This window comes from Sciurus carolinensis, chromosome 12 (genome assembly GCF_902686445.1).
Source record: "Sciurus carolinensis chromosome 12, mSciCar1.2, whole genome shotgun sequence".
Classification (NCBI taxonomy): Eukaryota; Metazoa; Chordata; class Mammalia; order Rodentia; family Sciuridae; genus Sciurus; species Sciurus carolinensis.
The window spans coordinates 112,434,112-112,456,438 of NC_062224.1; the positions used below are offsets into that span (position 1 = coordinate 112,434,112).

At 45.0% G+C, this 22,327-nt stretch overlaps 1 protein-coding gene across 4 annotated transcripts in view; it reads right to left on the reverse strand.

Annotated features, from left to right (window-relative positions):
* Positions 1–12,665: 12,665 nt before the first annotated feature.
* Fmo4 (flavin containing dimethylaniline monoxygenase 4) overlaps positions 12,666–22,327 on the reverse strand; it is a 29,203-nt gene continuing 19,541 nt past the window's right edge. Inside the window, exons 7-12 of one of the 4 annotated variants that reach the window (XM_047520540.1) lie at positions 21,196–21,545; positions 18,767–18,836; positions 16,656–17,119; positions 15,686–15,863; positions 13,707–13,819; positions 12,692–13,015 (exon numbers count right to left, since the gene is read on the reverse strand). In XM_047520540.1, coding sequence (XP_047376496.1) covers positions 13,738–13,819; positions 15,686–15,863; positions 16,656–17,119; positions 18,767–18,836; positions 21,196–21,545 — 1,144 coding nt within the window. In that variant the 3' untranslated portion in view covers positions 12,692–13,015; positions 13,707–13,737. Of the gene's footprint in view, positions 13,820–15,107; positions 15,864–16,655; positions 17,120–18,766; positions 18,837–21,195; positions 21,546–22,327 lie in introns of those variants that run through there. The other 3 variants (XR_007104320.1, XM_047520541.1, XM_047520539.1) reach the window with 3 other exon arrangements.

Sequence of the window (22,327 nt, forward strand, 5' to 3'; positions counted from 1 at the left end):
CTGCATTAGGGTAGAAAGTTCAGGGACGTTACTGGAGAGGTGTGGGTGGGGTGTGGAAGTCAGTGGAGATGAGGGTTTCTCCAAGTGAGTCTGTTTATCCAGGTTCATTGGAGCCCCAATGCCCAGTCTCTGGTGATCAGGTAATCAGGGTTATTTTCCAGTCATGGTATGTGAAGAGAAAGCCTCCAAAAAGAAACCTTTTTTTTTTTCTTTTGTACCAGGTATTGAGCCCAGGGATGCTTAATCATGGAGACACATCCCCAATCCATTTATTTTATTTTATTAGTTTTTAAAAATTTTTTAAAATTTTAAAACATTTTTTATTTTTATTTTATTTTTAAATTTAATTTATTTTTAAATTTATTTCATTTTAATTTTAAAAAATTTATTTAATTAAAAAAAATTTTTTTTATTTGATTTGATTCTGAGACAGGGTGTCGCTAAGTCACTTAGGGCTTTGCTAAGTTGTTGAGGCTGGCTTTGAACTTGCAATCCTGAGCTGTTAGGATTACAGACGTGCTCTACTGCACCTGGCCCAGAAGAATCCTTGTGGTTTGTTTTCTGTAGGAAAAGACAGACTACATGGCCTCTCTGAAGTTCCAGTTCCTTAAGTGATTCCGTCTTGAGTTCATTTACTAATTCCTCCTGTTTTGAGTTGCTATGTCCTTATCTCCCTCACATTGTAGAGGGCTGCTCAGAATGACAGAATGGAAAATTTCCTGAAGTCCTTAGCAGAACATTGGTACGGCCACAGGAGGCTACGAGGGATGAACGTGTTTGCTTGTTTGTTTGTTACTGGGGATTGAACCCAGGGGCACTTAGCCACTGAGCCACATGTGGAATAAACATTGTGAGCAGGACTAGTGAGTGTTCCAGGAGGTTTCTCAGAGGTGTCCTGCTTGTCCATGAATCCAGTCTCCAGATTTTCAAAAACTTCTTTAAACACCAGCTCAGCAGGGGGAGCTGTTTGCTAATGTTCCTGTGTTTTGGGTAGGGATCCTGGTGCTTTCTGCCAGAACAGTGGTGTGTGTGTGTGTGTGTGTGTGTGTGGCTAGGGATGGAACCCAGGGCCTCATGCATGCAAAGCACACACTTTTCCATTGAGCTACATCCCTAGTTCCAGAACTGTTGATGAATTATTGTCAAAGTCTGGGCAGCCCTGGGTACTGAGCGAATTACTTTTTTGGGGGTTGGGGGTGGAGGAGCATCTGGAAACAGAGTCCAAGATGGGCTCAATTTCTTTGAAGTCTCCTGATTTATCTAAAATAATCAATGCAAATACTGTTTTCTGCTCCATAAAATATCCATCTTTATTTTAGTGCCAAAACAGTACTGAAATGACGAATATCCCGCATCTCTCACCATCCCACCCACTCCGACTCTAATCTTCAAAAGTGTGCAGTTCTTATTAAGGCACAGGGCATTCCATCGCACAGGGCCCAGTGAGCAGTTCTCTCCTGGGCAGCAGTGCCCCCCATCCTGAGGGGATGTGGTCTAAGATGTTCCCTGGGTGCCCCAAACCGTGATAATACCTACCTCTGTATGCAATTGTCCCTTCGTATCCTTGGGACTGTTTCCAGGACAACCCAGCAATCCCTCACAGTTACTGAAATCTGTGGATGCTCAAGTCCCTCAGAGTAAAATGGAATGGTATTTGCATACAACCCATGCAACCTCCTGGATGCTTTAACCATCTTAGTCAATGCAGTGCAAATGCTGTGGAAATAGTTCTTGTATTGTTTAAAGAGGGATGATAAGGAAAAAATTCTGGATGATAAGGAGAAAATGCTGGACACGTTTACTACAGACACAATATTTTTCTGGGTATTTTGGATCCACAGTTAGTTGGAATCATGGTTGTGGAACATGTGGACACAGAGGACCAACTGCATACTTTGTTTTTCCTATATGCACACACCTGTGATAAATTATTTATCAATTAGGCACAAGAAGAGATTAACAATAATACCTAGTAAAAAATAGAACAAATATAACAATACTGTAATAAAAGTTATTTAAAACTTAAAAATTATTTGCTTCTGGAATTTTTCCATTTAAATATTTTCAGGTTGTGTTTGCCTGTGGGTTACTGAAGCCTGGAAAGTAAGACTGTGGATAATGGGGACCACTGCACCCCTCTGTCCTCATCCTGGTAGCCCATGACACAGTTGACTACACCTTCCTTCCTCAGGGTCTGTCTCTCTTGTCCCCTGGGGCATCACAGTTACCTGATCATCTCTCATCTACTCTGCTACCTGTTCCTCTTCCTCCCCATCTCGTCTCTGAGCCCTAATCTCTTTCCACTTTCTTGACCTCTGTTTTTCTTTTCCTTTCCCCTTTTCTACCTCCATAGGTTATTTTATTCAGCATTTTGGTTTCAGTTACTTTTATATATAAATACTCCCAAATTATATTTCTTTTCTTTTTTTTTTTTGGGTGGGGAGGGGTGCTGGGGATCGAACACAGGGCCTTGTGCTTACAAGGCAAGCACTCTACCGACTGAGCTATCTCCCCAGCCCCCTCAAATTATATTTCTAACCTGAACTTTTCCACATAATATGAGCTCTGGCCTCATATTTATTTACATGATATTTTCACTGGTATTTGCAACAGGCCACCTAAACTTAATGTGTCTATCACAGAACTTCATAGTGTCTTTCTTTGAGGCTTTTTGATTCATTGTGCGGAGTGCTCAGTGAACCATTGCAGTCTGGGTTTTCAGGGCTTTGGAGAAAAAGATATTATCTCTTTGATAATTTTATCTTGCTTATTGATTTTTCCTTTGAAAGTTCTCTTATTAGATGATCAGTTACCTAGATGTGTACTTAATTTTCTTTTTTTTCTTTTTAATATTTTTTAGTTGTAAATGGACACAATGCCTTCATTTTTATTTATTTATTTTTATGTGGTTCTGAGGATTGAACCCAGTGCCCCATACATGCTAAGCAAGTGCTCTACCACTGAGCTACTTCCCCAGCTCCCTAATTTTCTAAATTTTTATATTCGTCATTTTATCTTTTTGTATGTGAGAATTCCTGAACTTTGTTTCATTCCTGTTTTTATTTTTCTGCAAGCCCATTCTTGTTCTATTTTTCCTTTTATAATAGCATCTGTTCTTGTTTCATGAATGAAATACTACTTTGTCTCCTATAGGACATAGATTATAGATCTTTTGATGTGACCTCACAGTATTTTTATTCGGTGGTGTTCTCAAGGGTTGTTGAGAGTCATTTAATTATTTCTTATGATCTGGAGGCCTCTAAATTTCTAGGTGGAATTTCTGTCTCTCCCTATCTTCCCTCTTGGTTCCTCCTCTTTTCTTTTTTTGTCTATGATTATTTTTTGCTACTGCCATTGGCACATTACACCACTATCTTTTTGAACTATTGTTCACCTGTCATGTGCTTGAAAAATAATTGAGTGGTTGGGGAGACCAGATTGCCTGATATAAGTAAAATAAGCTCAAATGAACTCTATGCAAGTATAAACGTGGGTATGTTTCTGTCTCTCTCCTGCACAGTGAATGGCAGGTATCATGATTACTATTCCCATGGGAACTCAAGAGTCAGTTTGAACAGTTTGGATCTGGAATAGTTCCCCGAAGCTCATGTGTTGAGAGCATGGTCCCATTGTGGCAAAGTTCAGAGGTGAAGCTTTTCTATTTATTTATTTTTTAAGATGTTGATAGACCTTTATTTTATTCATTTATTTACAAGTGGTGCTGAGGATCGAACCCAGTGCCTCACACATGCTAGGCAAGTGCTCTGCCACTGAGCCACAACCCCAGCCTGGAGGTGAGGTTTTTAGATGATGACTGATCACGCTCTGCCACTGAGTCACAACCCCAGCCTGGAGGTGAGGCTTTTAGATGATGACTGATCACGAGGGCTCTGACCTCACAGTGGATTAATCCATGGGTAGCTGGATAGACTACTGAGAGCTGGTGGCCCTGGTTGGAGGAAGTAGGTCACTGGGGTGTGCTCTGGAGGGGTCCATCTTCCCTTTGACCCTCTCTCCCCCCTTTCTTTTTTTTTTTTTTTGGGTGCTGGGGATCGAACCCAGGGCCTTGTGCTTGCAAGGCAAGCACTCTACCGACTGAGCTATCTCCCCAACCCCTCTCTCCCCCCTTTCTGACTGCCAGGAGCTCAGCAGATTTCCTCTGTCATCATGTCCACCATGATGATCTCTCTCACCTCAGGTTGAGAGCCATAGGAGCCCACCAGCATGGACTAAATCCTCTGAAACTGTGAACCAAAATAAATCTTTCCTCCTCAGCTGTTCTTGTCATGTATTTGTCTCAGCAATGAACAACTAGTACAAACACAGCGGCACCGTTTGGAAGGTCCATGTGTTAGAACACACATGCGTAAGGGTAATCCAAGTAGAAACAATGCTTGTGAACTTTATTTTTTCTTAACTTCTATGTATTATTATTAACTTGGAAAGTGCAGTGTCTGAAGCTTAGCCTTTTTAAAAAAATGATTATTCTTTCACTTGAAGTGTTTCCTTTCCAGGAGATGAATGATCAGAAATTGTGTAACAGGAGTAGAAGTATGTACTTATAAAGCTGAGCTTTGAACACATTTTAGTATTGAGCAAGAGACTTTCACAGCTGGTTTATTTTTATTTTTTGTGGTGCTGGGAATCAAAAGCAGGGCCTCTCGTGCTAGATCAGCATACTGCTACGAGTCACATGCCTGGCCTGTGTTTTCAGTATTAACCAGGGAAGTGGAAAGATGCCGTGGCTGCTGGAACTGTGTCAACTTCTGCTTGAAACGATCCCTTATAAATGCCCAAGACCAGGCCCAGGATGGATTTTCCAGTCACCCCTCCCCCGTGGACGGTACCCACAGGGGCTCAGCTTGCTGCACTTGATTGGTCCCCCCTGTCAGACACACTTCATCACTAAGAGTCAGCTAGGCCGAGCTGATTTTCTCTAAGCGGAACTCACTTCTCTGCTGTTAAGATTAAAGGGTTCCTGAATTGGGTCCTGAGCTGCACTGCAAGCTTAGGTAGGCAGCACTTGGCCTGCAGGTCAGACTTGGCTTATAATTGTGCTAAATGGTTTAAGATTCAGAAATTTGCCAGAAAGGATTCTGTAGTGCAGATGGAAAATTTAAGAAGTCTGTGAATGTGACGATTCACCCTTACCTTTTCACCTAGGTGACTCGCAGGCATACCTGACCCCCTATTTTAGTTGTTTTTATTTTTTATTTTTTGGGCTAGGTCTTGAATGTAGGGCCTCACGCATTAAGCATGTGTGCTGTCATTGAGCTACTTCCCTAACCTGTTTACATTTTGATGTCCTTTCTCCCAGATTTGTATAACTTAAAGCCCATTGCATACGGAGATATGAATAAAGAGACCTCTTAGGTCCTGTTTTAGTCAGGTTTTCTTGATGCTGTAACTAAAGGACCTGACCAGAACAATTGTAAAGGAGGAGAGTTTTATTTAGGGCTCACAGTCTCAGAGGTCTTAGTCCATAGAAGGCCAGCTTCATTCCTTGGGGCTCAGGGTGAGGCAGAACATCATGGCAGAAGAGTGTGGCCAAGGGGGCCAGCTCATATGGTGATCAGGAAGCAGAGAGAGACTCCACTCACAGGATACAAATATATACCCCATAGTCACACCCCCAGTGAACCATTTCCTCCAGTCACATCCCACCTGCCTCCAGGTACCACTCAGTTAATCCCATAAGAGTTTAATTCACTGATTAGGTTAAAGCTATAACTCAATTATTTCTCCTCCAAACCTTCTTGCATCGTCTCACATGTGAGCTGTGGGGGGACACCACATCTAAACCAGAACAAGTCTCTAGTGAATAGTAATAATATCTCACATATTTTAAAATTCACCAGAAAAAGTAAATCTTTAGATAGCAGAGATGCTGATTCTGACTATGAGAAAATATTTCTAGTTATAAATAATAAGTTATTTCCCAGGAAGAGTCAAGCCTCATGAGAATTTTGATCTTAGTCTGTAACTTGGACAGAAGGCATTATGTAACAGTAGTGGTATGAAACATATGCAGAAGAAAACAAAGTTGGTATGTGGATCCAAGTTCCAAAGCAGACCTTGGGGATTTGTCTTGATTGTAGAGGCCAAGTTTTGAGGCACAGTGCCTGGATTGCAGGCTCACTCAACTGAAGCAGTAGTTAGCATTGGAATTTCGAATTCACTGATGGAATTCAACCCTGAAGAGCAAAGTGACATACAGTCCTTGGAATTCACATGACTGACATTCAGGAAATCTGCCCCTGTGCTATGATCTCCAGCCATCAGAAAATAGTTAACTTATAAATAGGATTTGAGCAGGTTTGTTCCAGAGAGTTCAAGGGAGAACTGAGCACTAGATAAAAACTTAGACAAGTGGCCTCACAGAATTTGGGAGAGAGACAAAATTCCAACCAACCATCTATCCATCCATCCACCCACCTACCTTTCCATCTTCAGTTGCTTGTTTGCTTCATCAGTTTAATACGTAGTTATCGAGTCCCATCCCATCTTAGTGCATTGAATTAGGCTCTGGGGATGTACTGGAGAGAACAGATCTGGTCTCTGTCTTCATGGCACTTGCAGTCTAATAGTTGTGATAAAGTGATTAATGATTATGGATTTTGAGAAGGGTTTTGAAGTAAATGTACAGATGGCTGTGAGAAAAAAAAATGGGACATTTGACCTGTTAAGGGGATTGGGGCAACTCTGCAATGAAGGGGCGTTTGAGGTGCGATCTGAAAGGGGAGGAGCAACCAGGTGGAGGATGGGAGAAGGAGCAGCTTTCACAGGCTCTCAAGAGATGGTTGTGTACGCTTCTTCCCAACTGAGTCTGGCAGGAGGTTGGAAGCAGGCGTGGTGGGAGGATCTGTACCCTGGGAATCTGCACGCACCACACGCAAGGCCCTCATTTGAAAAGCTGGCTCATAAGCATTTGCCAGCAACCTGCTGAGAGAAAGAGAAGGTGACTGAGCACCTGCTAGGAGCCGGTACCATGTTAAATACTGGATGCATGACTTCACTGATCTGACGCTAACCCATGTGGTGGAAACACTTGTCCTCCACATAGGCATAGAGCAAAACTTAGAGAAAAGGAGTGTATCACTCCAGGTTAAGCTGGGAGTAGACACGGTCCTATCTGAACCCAGGTCTGTCTGGCTTGACAGCTTGTCCTGTTCTCTGCATGATGCTGCCTGTGACTTTGGAGCAGTTGTAGGCATTAAACATATGCTTCTCCCCAGATGTCTTGGTCCACTTTCTGTTGCTGTAACAAAATAGCTGAGGCTGGGCAGCCAAAGACCTGAAATTTGTTTAGCTCACAGCACCAAACAACACAGTGCTGGCTCTGGCTAGTTCTGCCGAGGGCCTGATAGCAGATGGCATCACAATGGTGGGAAACCTTGGAAGAGGGAAGGAGATCTCATGTTGAGACAGGAAGTCAGAGAGCAGGGAGGGGCCAAACTTGCTCTTCCGTAACAACCAGGGTCTCCCGAGAACCAGATTAATTCCTTTAGAGAGAGGGCAGTCCCTCCAGTGACCTAATTATTTCCCACTGACCCTGCCTCTCCAAAGGTCCTTTTACCGAAAATAGCTGAGGCTATTTTAGGTACACACTTAAGCCAGTTCCAAACCATAGCACTAGATTTAATTGGGAAAAAGATGTATCATAAGGGTTCTTGTGGGTAATTTACTCACTTTTAGGGCATAAAAGTCTAATTTTCAGAAGCTTAAAAACAAGGTTTTTGTTTGCAAATACAGAATTACCACTGTCAAAATTTTATCATCTGAATAATCTGGGGGGTTGGTTACTGGATATTGAAGCCAGAGGCACTTAACTACTGAGCCACATCCCCAGCCCTTTTTATATTTTATTTAGAGACAGGGCCTCACTAAATTGCTGAGGCTGATTTTGAACTTGAGATCCTCCTGCCTCAGTTTTCTGAGCCACTGGGATTACAGGCCCAGCATCTCATTAATTACTGAGACAGTGTGATGCTGAAGTTGTTTTGAAGAGCATTTGAGGGTATTTATAGACAATTTAATAGGAAATGTTAGAATAAGTTTTCTTGATTGGCAACAAAGCTGATTAACATCTAATAGGGTGAACCACACACTCCTGATATATCTCCTACTGTGTATCTATTGATCATAAATCTACAAGTCAGAGTAGCTTCACAGAGTTCCTAATTAAAAATAAGAAGAAAAGTGTCAGATGATGGCCACTTCCCCTAATAAGAAGAAATAATCCTTGGGAGGACAGCCGAGCAGAGACCTGATGTCCGTGTTCTGTGGCTTTGCTCTTGGGCAGTCTGAGCGGGCAAACTTCGTTCTAACCTGTACCATCTGTGACGCTCTGGCTCTGGGGTGGTGCGCAGTGCGCTATGTGGTTACGTGCAGGGACTCCAGAGTGAAGCTCTGCCCCAGGTGGATCTTGCTTCCGTTCTCAGTATCTATGTGACCTTCCTAAATCAGATAATCTCTTAATTTTCTCATCTGTAAGGGGAGGGTAACTATAACACTTCTTTTTTAAAAATATTTTTACTTTTTACAGACTACATTTTGATTCATTGTACACAAATGGAGTATATCATTTTGTTTCTATGGTTGTACATGATGTAGATTCATACCATTCATGTATGAATCACACATGTACATAGGGTCATGATGTCTGCCTCATTTTTCATACCCCCCTCCCTCTCATTTCCTTCTACCTAATCTAAAGTCCCTCCATTCTTCTCTTACTCCCACCCCCCCACCCCTATTATATATCATCATCCACTTATCAGGGAAAACATTCAGCTTTGGCTTTTTGGGATCGGCATATTTCACTGAGCATGATATTCTATAACACTTCTTTCAAAGGTTGCTGTTAGGATTAGGTGAGCTGTGCATCAAGTGCATAGGGCCAAGTCTACCACACGGTAAGAGCTGTATCTGAGTATCATTTGGGAAATCTGTTATGATACAGAGTGTTCAGGATGTCCAGGACAGAAGTTCAGGACATTTTAATCCTCCAACCCAGGTTTCTTGATGAAGGCCAGTGCTGCTGTGTGCCTTGTCTTCCGACTGGCCCAGGAAGCTGAGAGGGGGTCTGCGTGCAGGAGGGGAGTGGAGGCAGGGGCACCTGGGGAGGGGCTGTGTGGCCCAGACAGGACTCATCAAGAATGGGCTTTAGTATAACCAATTAAAACAAATAAAAAGAATGGACTTTAGAGGGAACTGGGGACTCAGGAAGTGCTCAGCGAGCTTATCAATGAGAGCAAACTGTGCTTTCCTTCCACCAGTGGTACCAGGTCAGCCATTCAAGATGGCAGAGGGTGATACAAAACACACATACAGACTTTCTTGGAGCAGTGCCTTGGAGCCACACTTGAAATACTTGATAATCATTTTCAAACATACTAAGCACACTTCTCAATGGTCACAGAGGAAGACAGATTGTATGTGTTGAAAATTGTCTTGAAATTGGAAGAGAACAAAGTGGCAACTATTGAATGTCAGCCATCGTGACTTAGGACAAAGACAGTGTGGAAGGATGTTACAAAACAGGCGTGCAGGACACCAACAGGCAATGGGAGGAAACCAGCTCAGTCAGTAGAGTGAAGCAGGGCTAATCTGGGTTATCCAGCAACAGAGTAATCACATGAGTGCTGATAGCACGGGGCACTAAGTCTCTGCAGACATTCTGACTGGGACAAGGGTTTATTCAGTTTTCTTCTCTAACTGCACAGTTTTGATCAGCTAGACTTGAAGGGAGAAGATCTCCTGATCCAGAGAAAGGCTACCTAGTTGCAGCTGGACATGCAAAGATCAGAAATCTTGGATGTGGATGGAATAAAGGAGTGTAGATTCCTAAGACAGTTGTAGATTCCTAAGATCAGCACAGTAAGATATATGAATAAAACAATTTTTTTGACTGTGTGCAGAGTAGATTGAAAGACTATATATAGAGAAACAGATTTAGACAGCAATATAGAAACTAAGCGTTCTTCTTAGACTTCAATATTGGTGGTATTTAAAAAAATATTTGTTTTGAGTAATTCACACAATAGGTTGATTATCCATTGCTGTTTTTGTACGTGGCCTCTATGTTTGAAAAGAAAAGCCATCTTCCCTCCCTCAGTCTTATGCATTAAACATTATTTTTGGTGGAGTTCATTATCTGTGCTCAATCAGTTACTGGCATCCTTGTTATCTGTGCAGAATGAATGATTCACTAAGTCAGTCAGCTAAAGTGGTGACCAACCTGCATTTGGGACCATGTTACAACCATTTTGGACTCCACAGAAGGACTTATTCTGATTAGGGAGTCAACCAAGACACCGGGAGGTCATATAAAGGGGGAATCTAGAATGGTGTCCAGCTACTGCAGGGAAGGTCTCTTGGGGCTTCTGTAGAACATGTGTTTTAGGAATCAGTAAAAATGCCAATTGTAGGAGGTATGTGGAACCTCTTAGTCATGTCCTTGTCTCAGAAATGATATATTATTCATTCATTTATTCTTCCTTTGATAAATATTTACTGGGGAATTTCTGTGTGCCTGACACTGTTAGGAAGCAAACTAGGAATAGCAATGAATAAAACAGACAAGTTCTTGTATGGCTTACTATGTGGGGGGTAGAATAAATGACCAAGTTAAGAAAAGAACACAGGGATAGTTCCATAATGTTAAGTGGTGTGAAGGAAGGAAACAAATGCAAGGATGAGGTCCTCATGGGGCAGTGTGGAGAAAGAGTCTGCTTAAATAGCTCATCAGAGAAGACCCCTTTTCTCCTCATTGGAGAAGACCCCTGAGGCTTGTAAGCCGAGCCCTGAAGAATGAAAAGGAACCCACCGAAGGTAAATAGAAGGATGTCTACCAGGGGGAGAGTTGTACGGGATTGGACCAGTAGGCTGAACTTTGTAGGCCATATAATGAACTTGGCTGTTGTTGGAAGTGCAACGGGAAGGTTTTAAGTACGGACACAATGTGCTATGAAAAGATGATTGTGTCATGGAGAATAAATGGGTAGAGGCTGGTTAGAATAGAAGTTGGGAGACTCGTGTGCAGTTATCTATGTGAGAAGTAACAGAGCGTGGATTAGGCTAGAACATGTGGACTTGTCAGCTTTTACTGTGGGCTGATAATGTAAAGGTAGAGGGAGTACAGCTCTTGGCTAATGTGTGTTGATGACACTTTGGGGTAGGAAGCTGACAAACAGCAAGCCAGCAGACAGAAGAGAAGGAATGGAGTCGAAAGGGAGGATTTTTTTAAGGATGCTTTTGTTGGGCCTTTTGTGCATGTGTGTGTACGAACACGTGTGCACATGGGCATGCATGCTGGTGAGAGAACCCAGGGCCTTGCACATGCTGAGTGCTCACTCTACTCCTGAGCTATGTCCCCAGCCCCTTTATTGGGCATGTTCATGGTATACTAATAAATATTGATTCCAAAGGAAAAGCTAGGAGATGGGAGTTAGAGGTACAATTCAGTGACAAGTTAACAGTAGGTAATGTTGAGTCTTTGTGTGCTTGCTCCCTAATTGGTACCTCTCTTCCTTGTCTGGTCTGGAAGCTTATAGGATAAAACAGAGTAAAGATTAAGTCAAGAATATTCATTATTGATAGAGCCAAGACAGCATATGTGGGCCTGCTGGCTAAACATGGGCATTAGGAGACTCCCTGCCTGTGAGCCTCTGCGGGCAGGCTCATTCCCGCCAGCAAGACAGTGGAGTTTGTGGGGAGCGGTTATTCACCACAGATGCACCTGTCAGATAATCACTGCACCTTGCAGCATGCAGAAGCACCGTGAAGAAAGGACTGGAGAGAGCCCAGGGCCACATTCATTGAGGTCCTTTCACAGGAAGGGTGCATCTGGAGTAGGGAAGTATACTTGGAAAACCCAGGAGGCGGAGAGGGAGGGGTACATTTCATAGAGCGAGGCAGAAACCTTGTGAACTGCCTCCAACTCTCAGTTTAACTACGAACAATATTGTGAGTGAAAACAACTACTTTGGACCCGGTTTGGAAAAGTGAGAATTTAGTCTTATCTGCTCTACTGGGTAGGGAGGACTTTTAGAATATAAGGATTTCGGAGATTTAATGGTGCATTCCTCGTTCACAGAGACACAGGTGTTAGAACTACTGAGAGCCCCGAAGCCCTGACCCGTAGCTCGAACATGAGACTTTCCCAGGACCTGATCCAGCCCGGAGATGTTCAGGAGCCAGTTGGCCTGGAGAAACGCAGGTCCGCGCGGTGAGCAGCTTCACTGAACTGCCTTTCTGTCACTCTGCTCTCCATTCCTGCCCTCGAAGAGTGCAGTACCAAGGAGAGGTGTGAAGAAATGAGCACGAGGAGACAGCCCAGCATCTGCATTTCTAAAGTCACCAGCCGTGTGGGGAGCACAACTGTCATATGCGAGCATACGCACGCACGCATGGAGGCGCTCCTAGTGCTCACCGTTTCCCTTCACTCCCTTGCCTTCCTCCCCTCCCTTGGATTCGGCTTCCCAGCCCCTGTGCCATCAGGTTGGCAGGTGGGGTCCGGGGAAGCTGGAACCCCTGAGCAGCACGTGTAGGCTCTGCACGGCCCCAGGAGGAGCGTGGGTGTTGAGCCCTGCAGTTCATGCTTCTCCAGGAGGCTCCATCGAAAAGGTCAAAAAGCTGCTGTACCACCTGGGCGTCCCTATTAGCAGGACCTACAGACAATGAGGGCGCCTGGTGGCGATGGCGGGTGGGTGTTTGTGTTGGGGAGCAGGGGCTGTGAGGGGAAGTGGCCTGGAATTCCCGTCTTCACATAGAGTAACGATTCCGTTCTCTTGGCCAAGCGCCTTCAGGGCTGGTGCGCAGACCAGTGAGCTCCTCTTACTACTAAAGCTTGATCTCGTCTGAATTGCTTGTTCTGGAAGTTTGATGGGACCTGGATCCATTCTCATAACACAAAAAACTTTCAATGGTACCTTTATTGATGAAAGAAAGTATTTCAACCGTTTTAATTTTTCTGAATGGCCGTGAAATGGTTTTACATGATCTTCACACCAACCTGTAATAACATAAAGAGATCATGGTTTAAGAATCCTATTTAGGAGTTAATGTAGAATTTCAAGTATAAGATATGATAGAAAACCCCCCGAAATGAATTCAAGTTTTAACTAAAACCTGTGAAGTTTTATTTGCAAGTATATCATAAATTCTGTATTTAATATTTCCCCTGAAATGTCGCTATTTTTTGGCTTAAGTAATTTACTTCAGTATGAAAAGGGAATTTTCCCTGTGCCCACATAGATCACACTTCTCTAGTTTGTCACAGTGTGGCTCACAAAGACTGTCCTCGTTTTCCGTGCACGTCACGGTGTGGACGAGGCTGGCAGCTGCTGTCCTGACATGCCTGCCACAAGGCCTTCCTACTGATTCCTACCCTTCCATGAAACTGTCCCCGGGGCCACGCTGTCCCTTGACGCAGCTTTCCCTGGGATCACTTCGAGTGTCACCTCTTCAGAAAGGCTTTGTCTGAGCATCCCAGCTGGCTCCCCCTTTGTCTCCCAAGCCTGCGTGGTTGATACTGGAGGCAGTTGTCACTATTTCCTGCCTGTCACAGTGGCGCAGAGTTCTGTGAAGTCAAGGACTTTCTCTGTATTCACCATGTTTCCCCACGATGTCGCACGGTGCTTAGAACATAGTAAGTGCTCAGTACATATTTGTTGAGTTAACGAATGAATTATCCGATCACTTACAATTTATTTTCTCTAAAACCCACACCCCTCTTCAACCAGACAGCCTCTTCTGGATGCTGTGGTCACCAATGTCTTTGTGGTCAGTCTCTGATGATTGTCTGATCATGCAGACTCTACAAAGCAAATCATTGACAGAGTGACATTACATGTCTTGCAAAATAAGAAGGATTTCAAAAAATTGCTGAAGGTGATATTAGAGAACTGCTAAGCCACAGGCAACTCTGGCTGTAGCAGCATTAAACCAGGAAGACATTTTAAGAATGGCATAGAGATGATTGGCATGTGTGATGACAAGAGATTTGTGTAAATACGAGAGAATTGAAATTTTAGTTACTTGGCAAAATCATGAAAACTTTGAATATTAAAAAGTTGCTAACTTATAATCTAGTTTTGAAAGTCGAAAAGAAGTCAGAGTTGTTTTATCTTGCTGTCATATAAATTCTCACAACTAGGCAATTACTTTTAGCAGATGGTTCCAGTTGGAATTCAAATTTGACTAAATGAAAGGCCAAGCAAGCTTATTTTCATAATTCTGGTCTTATTGAGCAATGAAGTCTTGATCAAAACTAATGTTTTCCCCTAACATTTACTATGAAATTTTGATTCTCATTTAAAATGGATTTACTTCCAAAGGTCTTTTCCTGGTAACAGGTGTTCTTTGAGAACTAGAGTCATGGACATGCTAAATACAATGCTTAAATTCTGTTCAGAATGTAGAGGCAGCACAGAGAGGCAGGAGCCAGCAGGCAGGCAGGTGCAGCTTCCTGGAGGAAGAGGTGGAAAAGGTCAGGGCTTCACTGACTAATGAGGGGATTTGAGGCAGGTAGGGGAATTCCCTCCTGAGGCAGCTAGTGGCTTTAGGGTTGCATGTTTGGTTTAAAGCCCTATCTCCTCCTTGCTGTGCAAACCAGGGTAAATTACTTCTGTAAGTCTTCGACTTCTTATTTGAAAATTCAAGCATTGAAAATATTGCACATTACAGGTTTAAGTTATGATGAACTAATAGGACATCTCAGTTCTGCTCTCTCCCTCAAGAGCTCGTGTGTAGTTAGATTAAACAGTATATTTTTCCTGCTGGTCAGCTTTAGTGGGGTTTTAAGTCCAATGAGGAGTTGTCAGTTAAAACCAGACACATTGGCTGGTCATTTCAGGATGGTCATTTATAGCCCACGAGAACAGTTTTTCTTTACTGTTTTTTACCTGCTGCATTCAGGAGCGTCCATCTGAGGGTGCAGGGGCACAAGGACAAAAGAGTGACCGAGTGGTACAGGCCAGGCCTCCTGATTATACAACAACCCCTTAATGCAGAGAACAGAAAACATCTGTCTATTCTGTAGCACTTAGCAGCCAATTTGCTCTGCACAAAAGACCCTGCCCTCCCTCCCTCACTGTTCATGCTGCGGTTGGTGCTATTACCCCCATTGTCCAGATGAGGACACTGAGGCTTGGAGAGGCTAAGTGACTTGGCCAGGTCCTCATGGCTGATGCCAGAACTAAGGTGGCAACCCAGGTCTCCTTCTCCAGGGAGTGACCTTAACCAGTAGTCTTGGCGCCCAGTCACTGTGTGGTGGTCGTCTGATTGCCACACGGACTGTCTTTGACTTATCATATTAGCTTTTGGTGGCTGTCTTTGTTCATTTGCAATGCTGGGTTCATTTGGGTAATTTGTCATGTTGGAAGAAGAAAAGATGTGGTGCAGGAGGGCAGATAAGGAGTGCCAGCCAGTGAAGCCACTGTTAATTCATCAAGTATTTACTCAGCAGTGCTTGGTGTCAGGCAGTGTTTTGAATGAACAGCAGATGGCTCTTTTTAGGAGCTAACCCTTTATTAGGAGACACCACGGAGAGAAAAGAACAAGGAGTGTGGCAGTGCGTGGAGTGTGGGCGTTACCCGGGGATGGTCGACTCTGTTCAGGGAAGTCTGCACAGAGCAAGGTGAACCTGGAGGCTGACCTCCTGGACAACAACTGGCACACCCACCTTCTGGCTCTTGGTTGGATTTGGAGGTGATACGAGGGAAGGAAGAGATTCCCGCTGTGGGGGCCACCAGGCACTGCCTTTCTCACGCAGCTGAAAGTCATTGCCCTGTTGCTGGACCTCCGACATAGCTCCTTCTTCCTCTCTTTAGCAATTCCCTTCCTTCTTGGCCTAACTGGGTCTAGGGATAGTAAAGCCACCTTATTGTAGTCCGAGGGCATTTTATTATTCCTTCAATTTCCCAGCAATGTGCAAATATTTTTGAATAATCTCTATATTAAAATTTCCATGAATTATGCAGTTTGAGTATCATCTTATTCTTTTCAGGACCCTGATAGAAATGATGATCATATTTAAATTTTAGGCAATAATGATCATATTTTTATGTTAGGCAATAATGATCACACTATTATTTTAGGATAGCTGCTTAGATAGCAGGGTAGAATGTGCACTAGAAAGGGACACAAGAAAGAAGGCACTGAGACCAAAGAATGAACACAATATAATAATTCTGCTAAGAGATGACTGGGCCTAAACTTGGATTATAGACATTCTGGTGGAAGGAGAGAAGGGATACACAAGATCCTTGAAGATAGAATTATGGCTTGATTTAAACCTTGAAACCAATAAGATTCGTCCTCACCAAATGCTAGTGTATTAGTCCATTTTCCATTGTTATAATAGAAGACCTGAGATTAGTAATGTATCAAGAAAGTAAGTTCATTTGGCTCGTGGTTCTGGAGGCTGGGAAGTCAAAGGGCATGGGGCAACTCCTGGTGAAAACTTCGTGCTTTCATAACATGTTGGAAAGGGGGAAGGTTTACTTTTCCAAGCAGTGGCTTGGAAAGGAGACAGAACAAGGGCAGACCACCTCATCACAACTTCATGGACACTAGTCCAGTTCTGTGAGTGGCATTAACCCATCTCTAAGGATAGAGTCCGCATGACCCCAGTCCCTCCCATTAGTCCTCACCTCTCAGTGCTGCCAGCTGGAGACCAGTCTGCCTGCCCATGAATTTCCAGGGGGCACACCCAAACCACAGCCCTAGGTGAGGGGAGATTCTATCTCGAATCAACTTGGGAAGTGGAGATTTATAGATGAGTAGGAGGAAGGCAAGCAGGAGAGGTCCCCCCAGAGCTCCCAAGCAGTGTGACGTGGAGGCAGGTTTGGGAGGGTCAGGAGCGACTCGGGTTTTGAGAGGCTTCAGCGTCCTGTCCCACTGGGTCAGGATGGCATTTCTGGCTCCATCCCATCTTCCAGGGCCCACCAGGCGGTATTGGTAAGGGGTACATGGTCCAAAGAAAACTTCCCAAGCTAGTCTGGGGTCCCTGAGGAACAGAAGTGGGATGCTGGGCTTCACGCCTATGGATGCAGCGAGCTCGTCCATGTAGAGAATGTAGTTGAGCTTGTTCTGGCCCGCGTCTCCGAGCACACCCCTGTGGGGAGAAGAGACACACGATTCGCAGGGTCCTCCTGGCCCCACGTTCCTCGTGTTATGAGACCCTCCCTCCTCCTGCTGGGGCCTTACTTCCTTTTCAGAATCAAGCCATGCTTTGGAGATGTGTTTCTACACTGGGAAGAAAAGGCAAAAGGAATTCTCTTCAGAGGGCAATCGCCTGTTGAAGGAGGTGGTGGAAGGAGGTATTTGAAGAGAAGCTTTTGGTCCTTGAGTCTGATGTGAGGATCAAGTCTGATGGGTCCAAATGCAGCAGCGGCCGACGAATGAAGAGGATGGGAGGCGCACACAGGAGCGCCTCCTCTTCTGTTCATGTGACCGAGCACAGAGGCTGCGCTTGGCTTACAGGATGGAACTGGACACATGCGCCTGGCGTCATGTGAAACCTTCATCTGTGCCCGTGTCTGCTGTTAAGCCTTCATAAGGTTCCATGTCATTCCATTAGTCAATCAATCAATCAGACATTCCAGGCACCATTCTAGGTGCTGGGGCCCAACCGTGAGCAAGGCCGGAGCTCACTCTGATGGGGGAGCGACAGACCCTACGCGGCTCAGTCCAGCAGACATGGGACGTGCCGGGTGGCAGGGGGTGTTCTGAGAGACAGAAGCAGGGCAGGGGGAGGTGGCGCGAGTGTGGAGGGCGGTTGCAGTTTTATACAACGTTGTCAAGAAGACTTCTCTCATGGGGTCACGTTTAGCAGTGAGCCATGCAGGTGTCTGGGGGAGAGACTTCCAGGCAGAAGGAAGGCTAACTGCGAGGGCTCAGGGGGGTGAGGAGGCCGACACCACGGGGCAGGGCGCCCTCCGGGAAGGGAGGCAGCCTGAGGGTTTGAACAGGAGCAGCGTGGCCCGGCTCAGAGCAGAGAGTGGGGGACAGGTGAGGGTGGCGACAAGCGTCCCAGTGGCCTGGTCTGAGGTGTGGGCAGCAGGGGCTGTGAGAAGGGTCTGAGTGCGGGATTCCTGTGGAAGGCAGAAGCTGACAGTGTGTGCTGACACAGGGTCCGAGAGGACACGAGGAGAGGGCTTCTCCAGTGCCACTCGGCTTGAACCAGAGGCCTGCCTGGGGGAGAAGCCTGGGCACGTCTGACAGGGCAGGCAGTGAGAGGGCCCTAGGAGTCTGCTTGCAAGCTGGCATGGCGGTCATGCCTGCAGTCCCAGGACTCGGAGCCTAGGGAAGAGGACTATTGTCGTCCAGGAGTTCAAGGCCAGAAGGCCAGCCTGACAGCAAGACCTCATCTCAAAAAAAAAGAGCGAGTTCACGTTTAGACATATGACATTTGAGAAGCCTGTAACCATGGAAGGGGGCTGCCCAGAGGGACTGGAGCAGGGGTCTGGGGCGCTGCGGAAAGGCTCGGGTTAAAGACCACTTGGAGGCGCAGGATGTGAAGCGGTCACAGGGCACGAGGCCCTGAGGCGTGAGGACTAGCTCTGGGCTCCAGGCGCTTCAGGAGTGAGCCAGAGGAGACGCCAGCAAATACAGAAAGAGCAGCCCGGGAAGTGGAAGGAGAGGAGAGAGTGGATTCCGGTGCCCAGCCAGAGCAGGACTGTGGCCACGGAGAAGACCCTTTCAGCCACCGAGGATCCGGAATTTATTGGCAAGTTTTCCCTGTGGCAACCTCTTTTCATACCTTTTAATGAGCTCCTCCTTTTTAGTAGCCTCAGCCATCAACTTCTGGGGTGGCGGTATCCTACAGAGCCCTGGGGGAAGAATCAGAAACACACTGAGGCCCACCGGATCCCCCTACCTAAGTCCTCCTGCTTCTGGCCTCCCGCCGCGCTGCCCTGGAATAGGACAGCGAGGGCCGACTGGAGCGGGCGCGCAGAGGACGCTCCGGGGAGCCCCTTCCTGCTTGCGAGCCAGGAGACACGCCGCCAGTCTCGGCCTGGGCCTGCCCCACACCGGAGAGCCGCTGCCCGCCACGCCCCTCCAGCGGCTCCCGTGCTCAGCTCACGCCTCCACGCATACGCGTGTCGGTGTTGGAGCTGTTACTTGCTCTAGCGGGAGCACGACGACCCCACTTCATAACGGCTCTGGCACACGGTTGGTTGTTACATGGGGAGCCTCGGGTGTGACAGGGGCCTGAGTCCCATGGAGGCTCTGCCTGCTTGAGCTGGGCGAGGACCAGCCTGTGCTCAGCCTCCCCTCTGGACAGTGTCAGCAGCGGGCCTTGGTTTTGCCTTCACAGCGTGGACTCTGGCCTACCTCTGCGGTTGCCCAGCGTCCATGCCTGCGCTGTGAACCTCCTCCCACTGGGCTCACCCTGCCCACCGTCCCACTTTGGCCAGTCCTGCCCTGCCAGGCCAACCCCAGGGTGTGGGCTTCCAGTCCAGGTGAGAGGTTTGACACAGCTTGGGGTGCACTTCCTACTAGGGTCACTTTCCTGAAGCACTAGCAAGACTTGGTGTTCCTGGAAGCCGACTGTTGAGCCTGCAGCTGCCCCTGCATCAGCCTTACCATTCTAATAAGCAGTTTGGAGCTCATTATGAACTACTTCCAAAAACCAGGCACTTAAGTCTGCTATGGTCTTCATTTAATTGGATAGTGCTGTGAAAGCATTGCAGTGGTCTTAAAGAAATACAAATTTGTGGTAACTTAATGAAGGCTTGGGAATTTTTTTCTGTAATATAAATAAGGTGAAAATCTTCTAAACACCTCCTCTCCCATTCAGATAGCATGTGTGTCAATCTAGGAGCACACAGGTCTTTTGTTTTCTTTTTTGTGGTACTGAGAGTTGAACCCAGAGCCTTGTGCATGCCAGGCAAGTGCTCTGCCACTGAGTTACAACCCTAGCCCTTTCAATTTCATTAATTAATTAATTTTTGGTACCAGGGATTGAACCCAGGAGTGCTTAACCACTGAGCCACAACTCCAGCCCTTTTTATTTTTTATTTTGAGACAGGGTCTCGCTAAGTTGCTGAGGCTGGCTTTGAACTTGTTATCCTCCTGCCTCAGTTTCCCAAATTGCTGGGATTATAGGCATGCACCACTACACCTGGTCCCCTAGCTCTTTTAAAGAAAAAAATATATTTTGAGACAGGGTCGCACTAATTTGCCCAGGCTGGCCTCAGAACTTGTGATCCTTCTGCTTCAGCCTTCTGAGTAGCTGGAATTAGGAGCTTATACCACCATGTCCAGCCGAGAGCACAGGTTTTTAGGTGTGGTTAATATCTATTTGCATTTGTACAGTGGGCTAGAAGTCATCACTACTTAATACTGTATTTATATGCTACTTGTAAATTATTGGTTGTTGTTTTTATTCATTAAGGACAGCTGGTTGTCCCAACTGCGAATGCTATTTATATTTAAAGATAATGCACTGCAGTTCTTTAGAATGCTCACTAGTCTAAATCCTGCACTCTTGTAGCAGGCACACTGAGAAGGGCAAGAGGAGGCAACAGTGGTCACTTAATGAGCCTCTCCTGTGTCAAGTATGCCACTTGAGGCTTGGCAGACGTAAATTTTTAACAAGTCCTGAGAAAGAAGGTCTTCCATCCTGGCTTTACAGACAAAGCGGTTAGGTGCAAAGGGTCCTTGCCCAGTTAGCTCTGGACCTCACCAGCCCTGGATCCAGCATGTGTGCTGTCATGGTGGGATCCGGCAGGAAGCCGTGTCCAGTGTCTATAATATTGTGATGAGCATTTGTAAAGGTTACTATCTCTTCATATCTCAGTTTTATCCACAGTATGCATTATTCCAGTATCTTTTAAAGCAATATAAAATTCTACTTCTAGTAATAAATGGAAAGACAGGAGTAAACAGACTGGACTAGAATAAAATAGGCTCTTGAAGCTTCCAATCAATTCAGTTCATCTGAGAAATATGATTACATTCTGTTCAAATTTGTCCCATCTACAGAGTCAGAAACTCTTCTGCTCATTCAGATGGAGTGACACACACTCATTATACTACTACACATATGTATGATTAATTGCTCATTTAATTTCTTGTAATATTTATATCACTTTAGCGCAGGTCTGTTTGATTTTTAGCTAAATGGCAGGGAGATAATTTTAAGATTCAGCTGACCATACAGGGCTTTAAATAGAGTCAAGGTACCTTTGAATACTCTTGTGGCCCACCGTGCTTGGAGCTCTGTGCCTGCTAAGATGGACCCCGTAAGGCTGATAAGGCCAATGATGGCTAAAGTTGCTCTCTCCAGGCCTGGGGGAAAGACCTGCTTATATAGGAACGTCTTTGTACAAAGGCTTTGGAGAGTTTCTTCAAGAAAAGGAAAAGAAAATTTATATCCTGTAGTAAAGATCACAGTATCAATGTTGGCTTCCACTGTCCCATCTTCAAAGATAGCAGAGGTCTCTGTGAATCTCTTCACACTGGTTTTCATAGTGACCAGCCCACACAGGATGCAGGTTGGCAGCTCATCATTCACAATAAATTTCGGATTTTTCCTTTGACACAGAAGAGAAAAATATTCACTGTGGTTATAGCTATGAGATACTCTAGCCAATGATTTATTCAGTCAATTGAGGGAAATTATCTGCCAAGCCAAGGAAGTGAATGTCTAATTAGTCATCGGTCATGATGTCTAATTCAAAGTTGTCTGGCTTACTGTTTATAATGTGTTTTCTTTCCATGTTCTCAGTAGAAGACCCATGGAAAATGTTGAACCCCACTCTTTCCTGACTCAATTGCCAATTCTCTATCTTTTGTAATTAATTTGTGGAGCTTCACTTTTCTTGAAGTGTCAGCACTAAGTATACGACAAATCACTGGATGACCAGTTTGGGGTTTCATGTCACCTATGCTTCCAGGAATGACATCAGTCAAGGGGGCCATTAGGAAGAAACTCTTTGAATGCCAAATCTGGATCTGCTTATGCTGATAAGTATTTTCATTGTGAGCATCATTCTGCCTAATCATCAGACATGCTGTCTTTATTAGGTTTACACATTCTACCATCCTTTGCCATTAGTTTTTTAAATAAGTTGAAATATATTTTACCAAAGAATATTTGGGTCAAGCACATAATAAAAACCACATTTTAATGATCTTATATGCATTTCAAAGTTTTTCTTTTCCTTGCCAGTGTGCAATTCTATGCAGAGTTATATCACAATAGATCACTTCAGGAAATGCTATTGTAAATTCAGACCTCCTTCTCATTCAGTCAGAATATTTATTATAGACCGCAAAAATAGACCAGCTGCACACACTGATGCTCAACACTGTA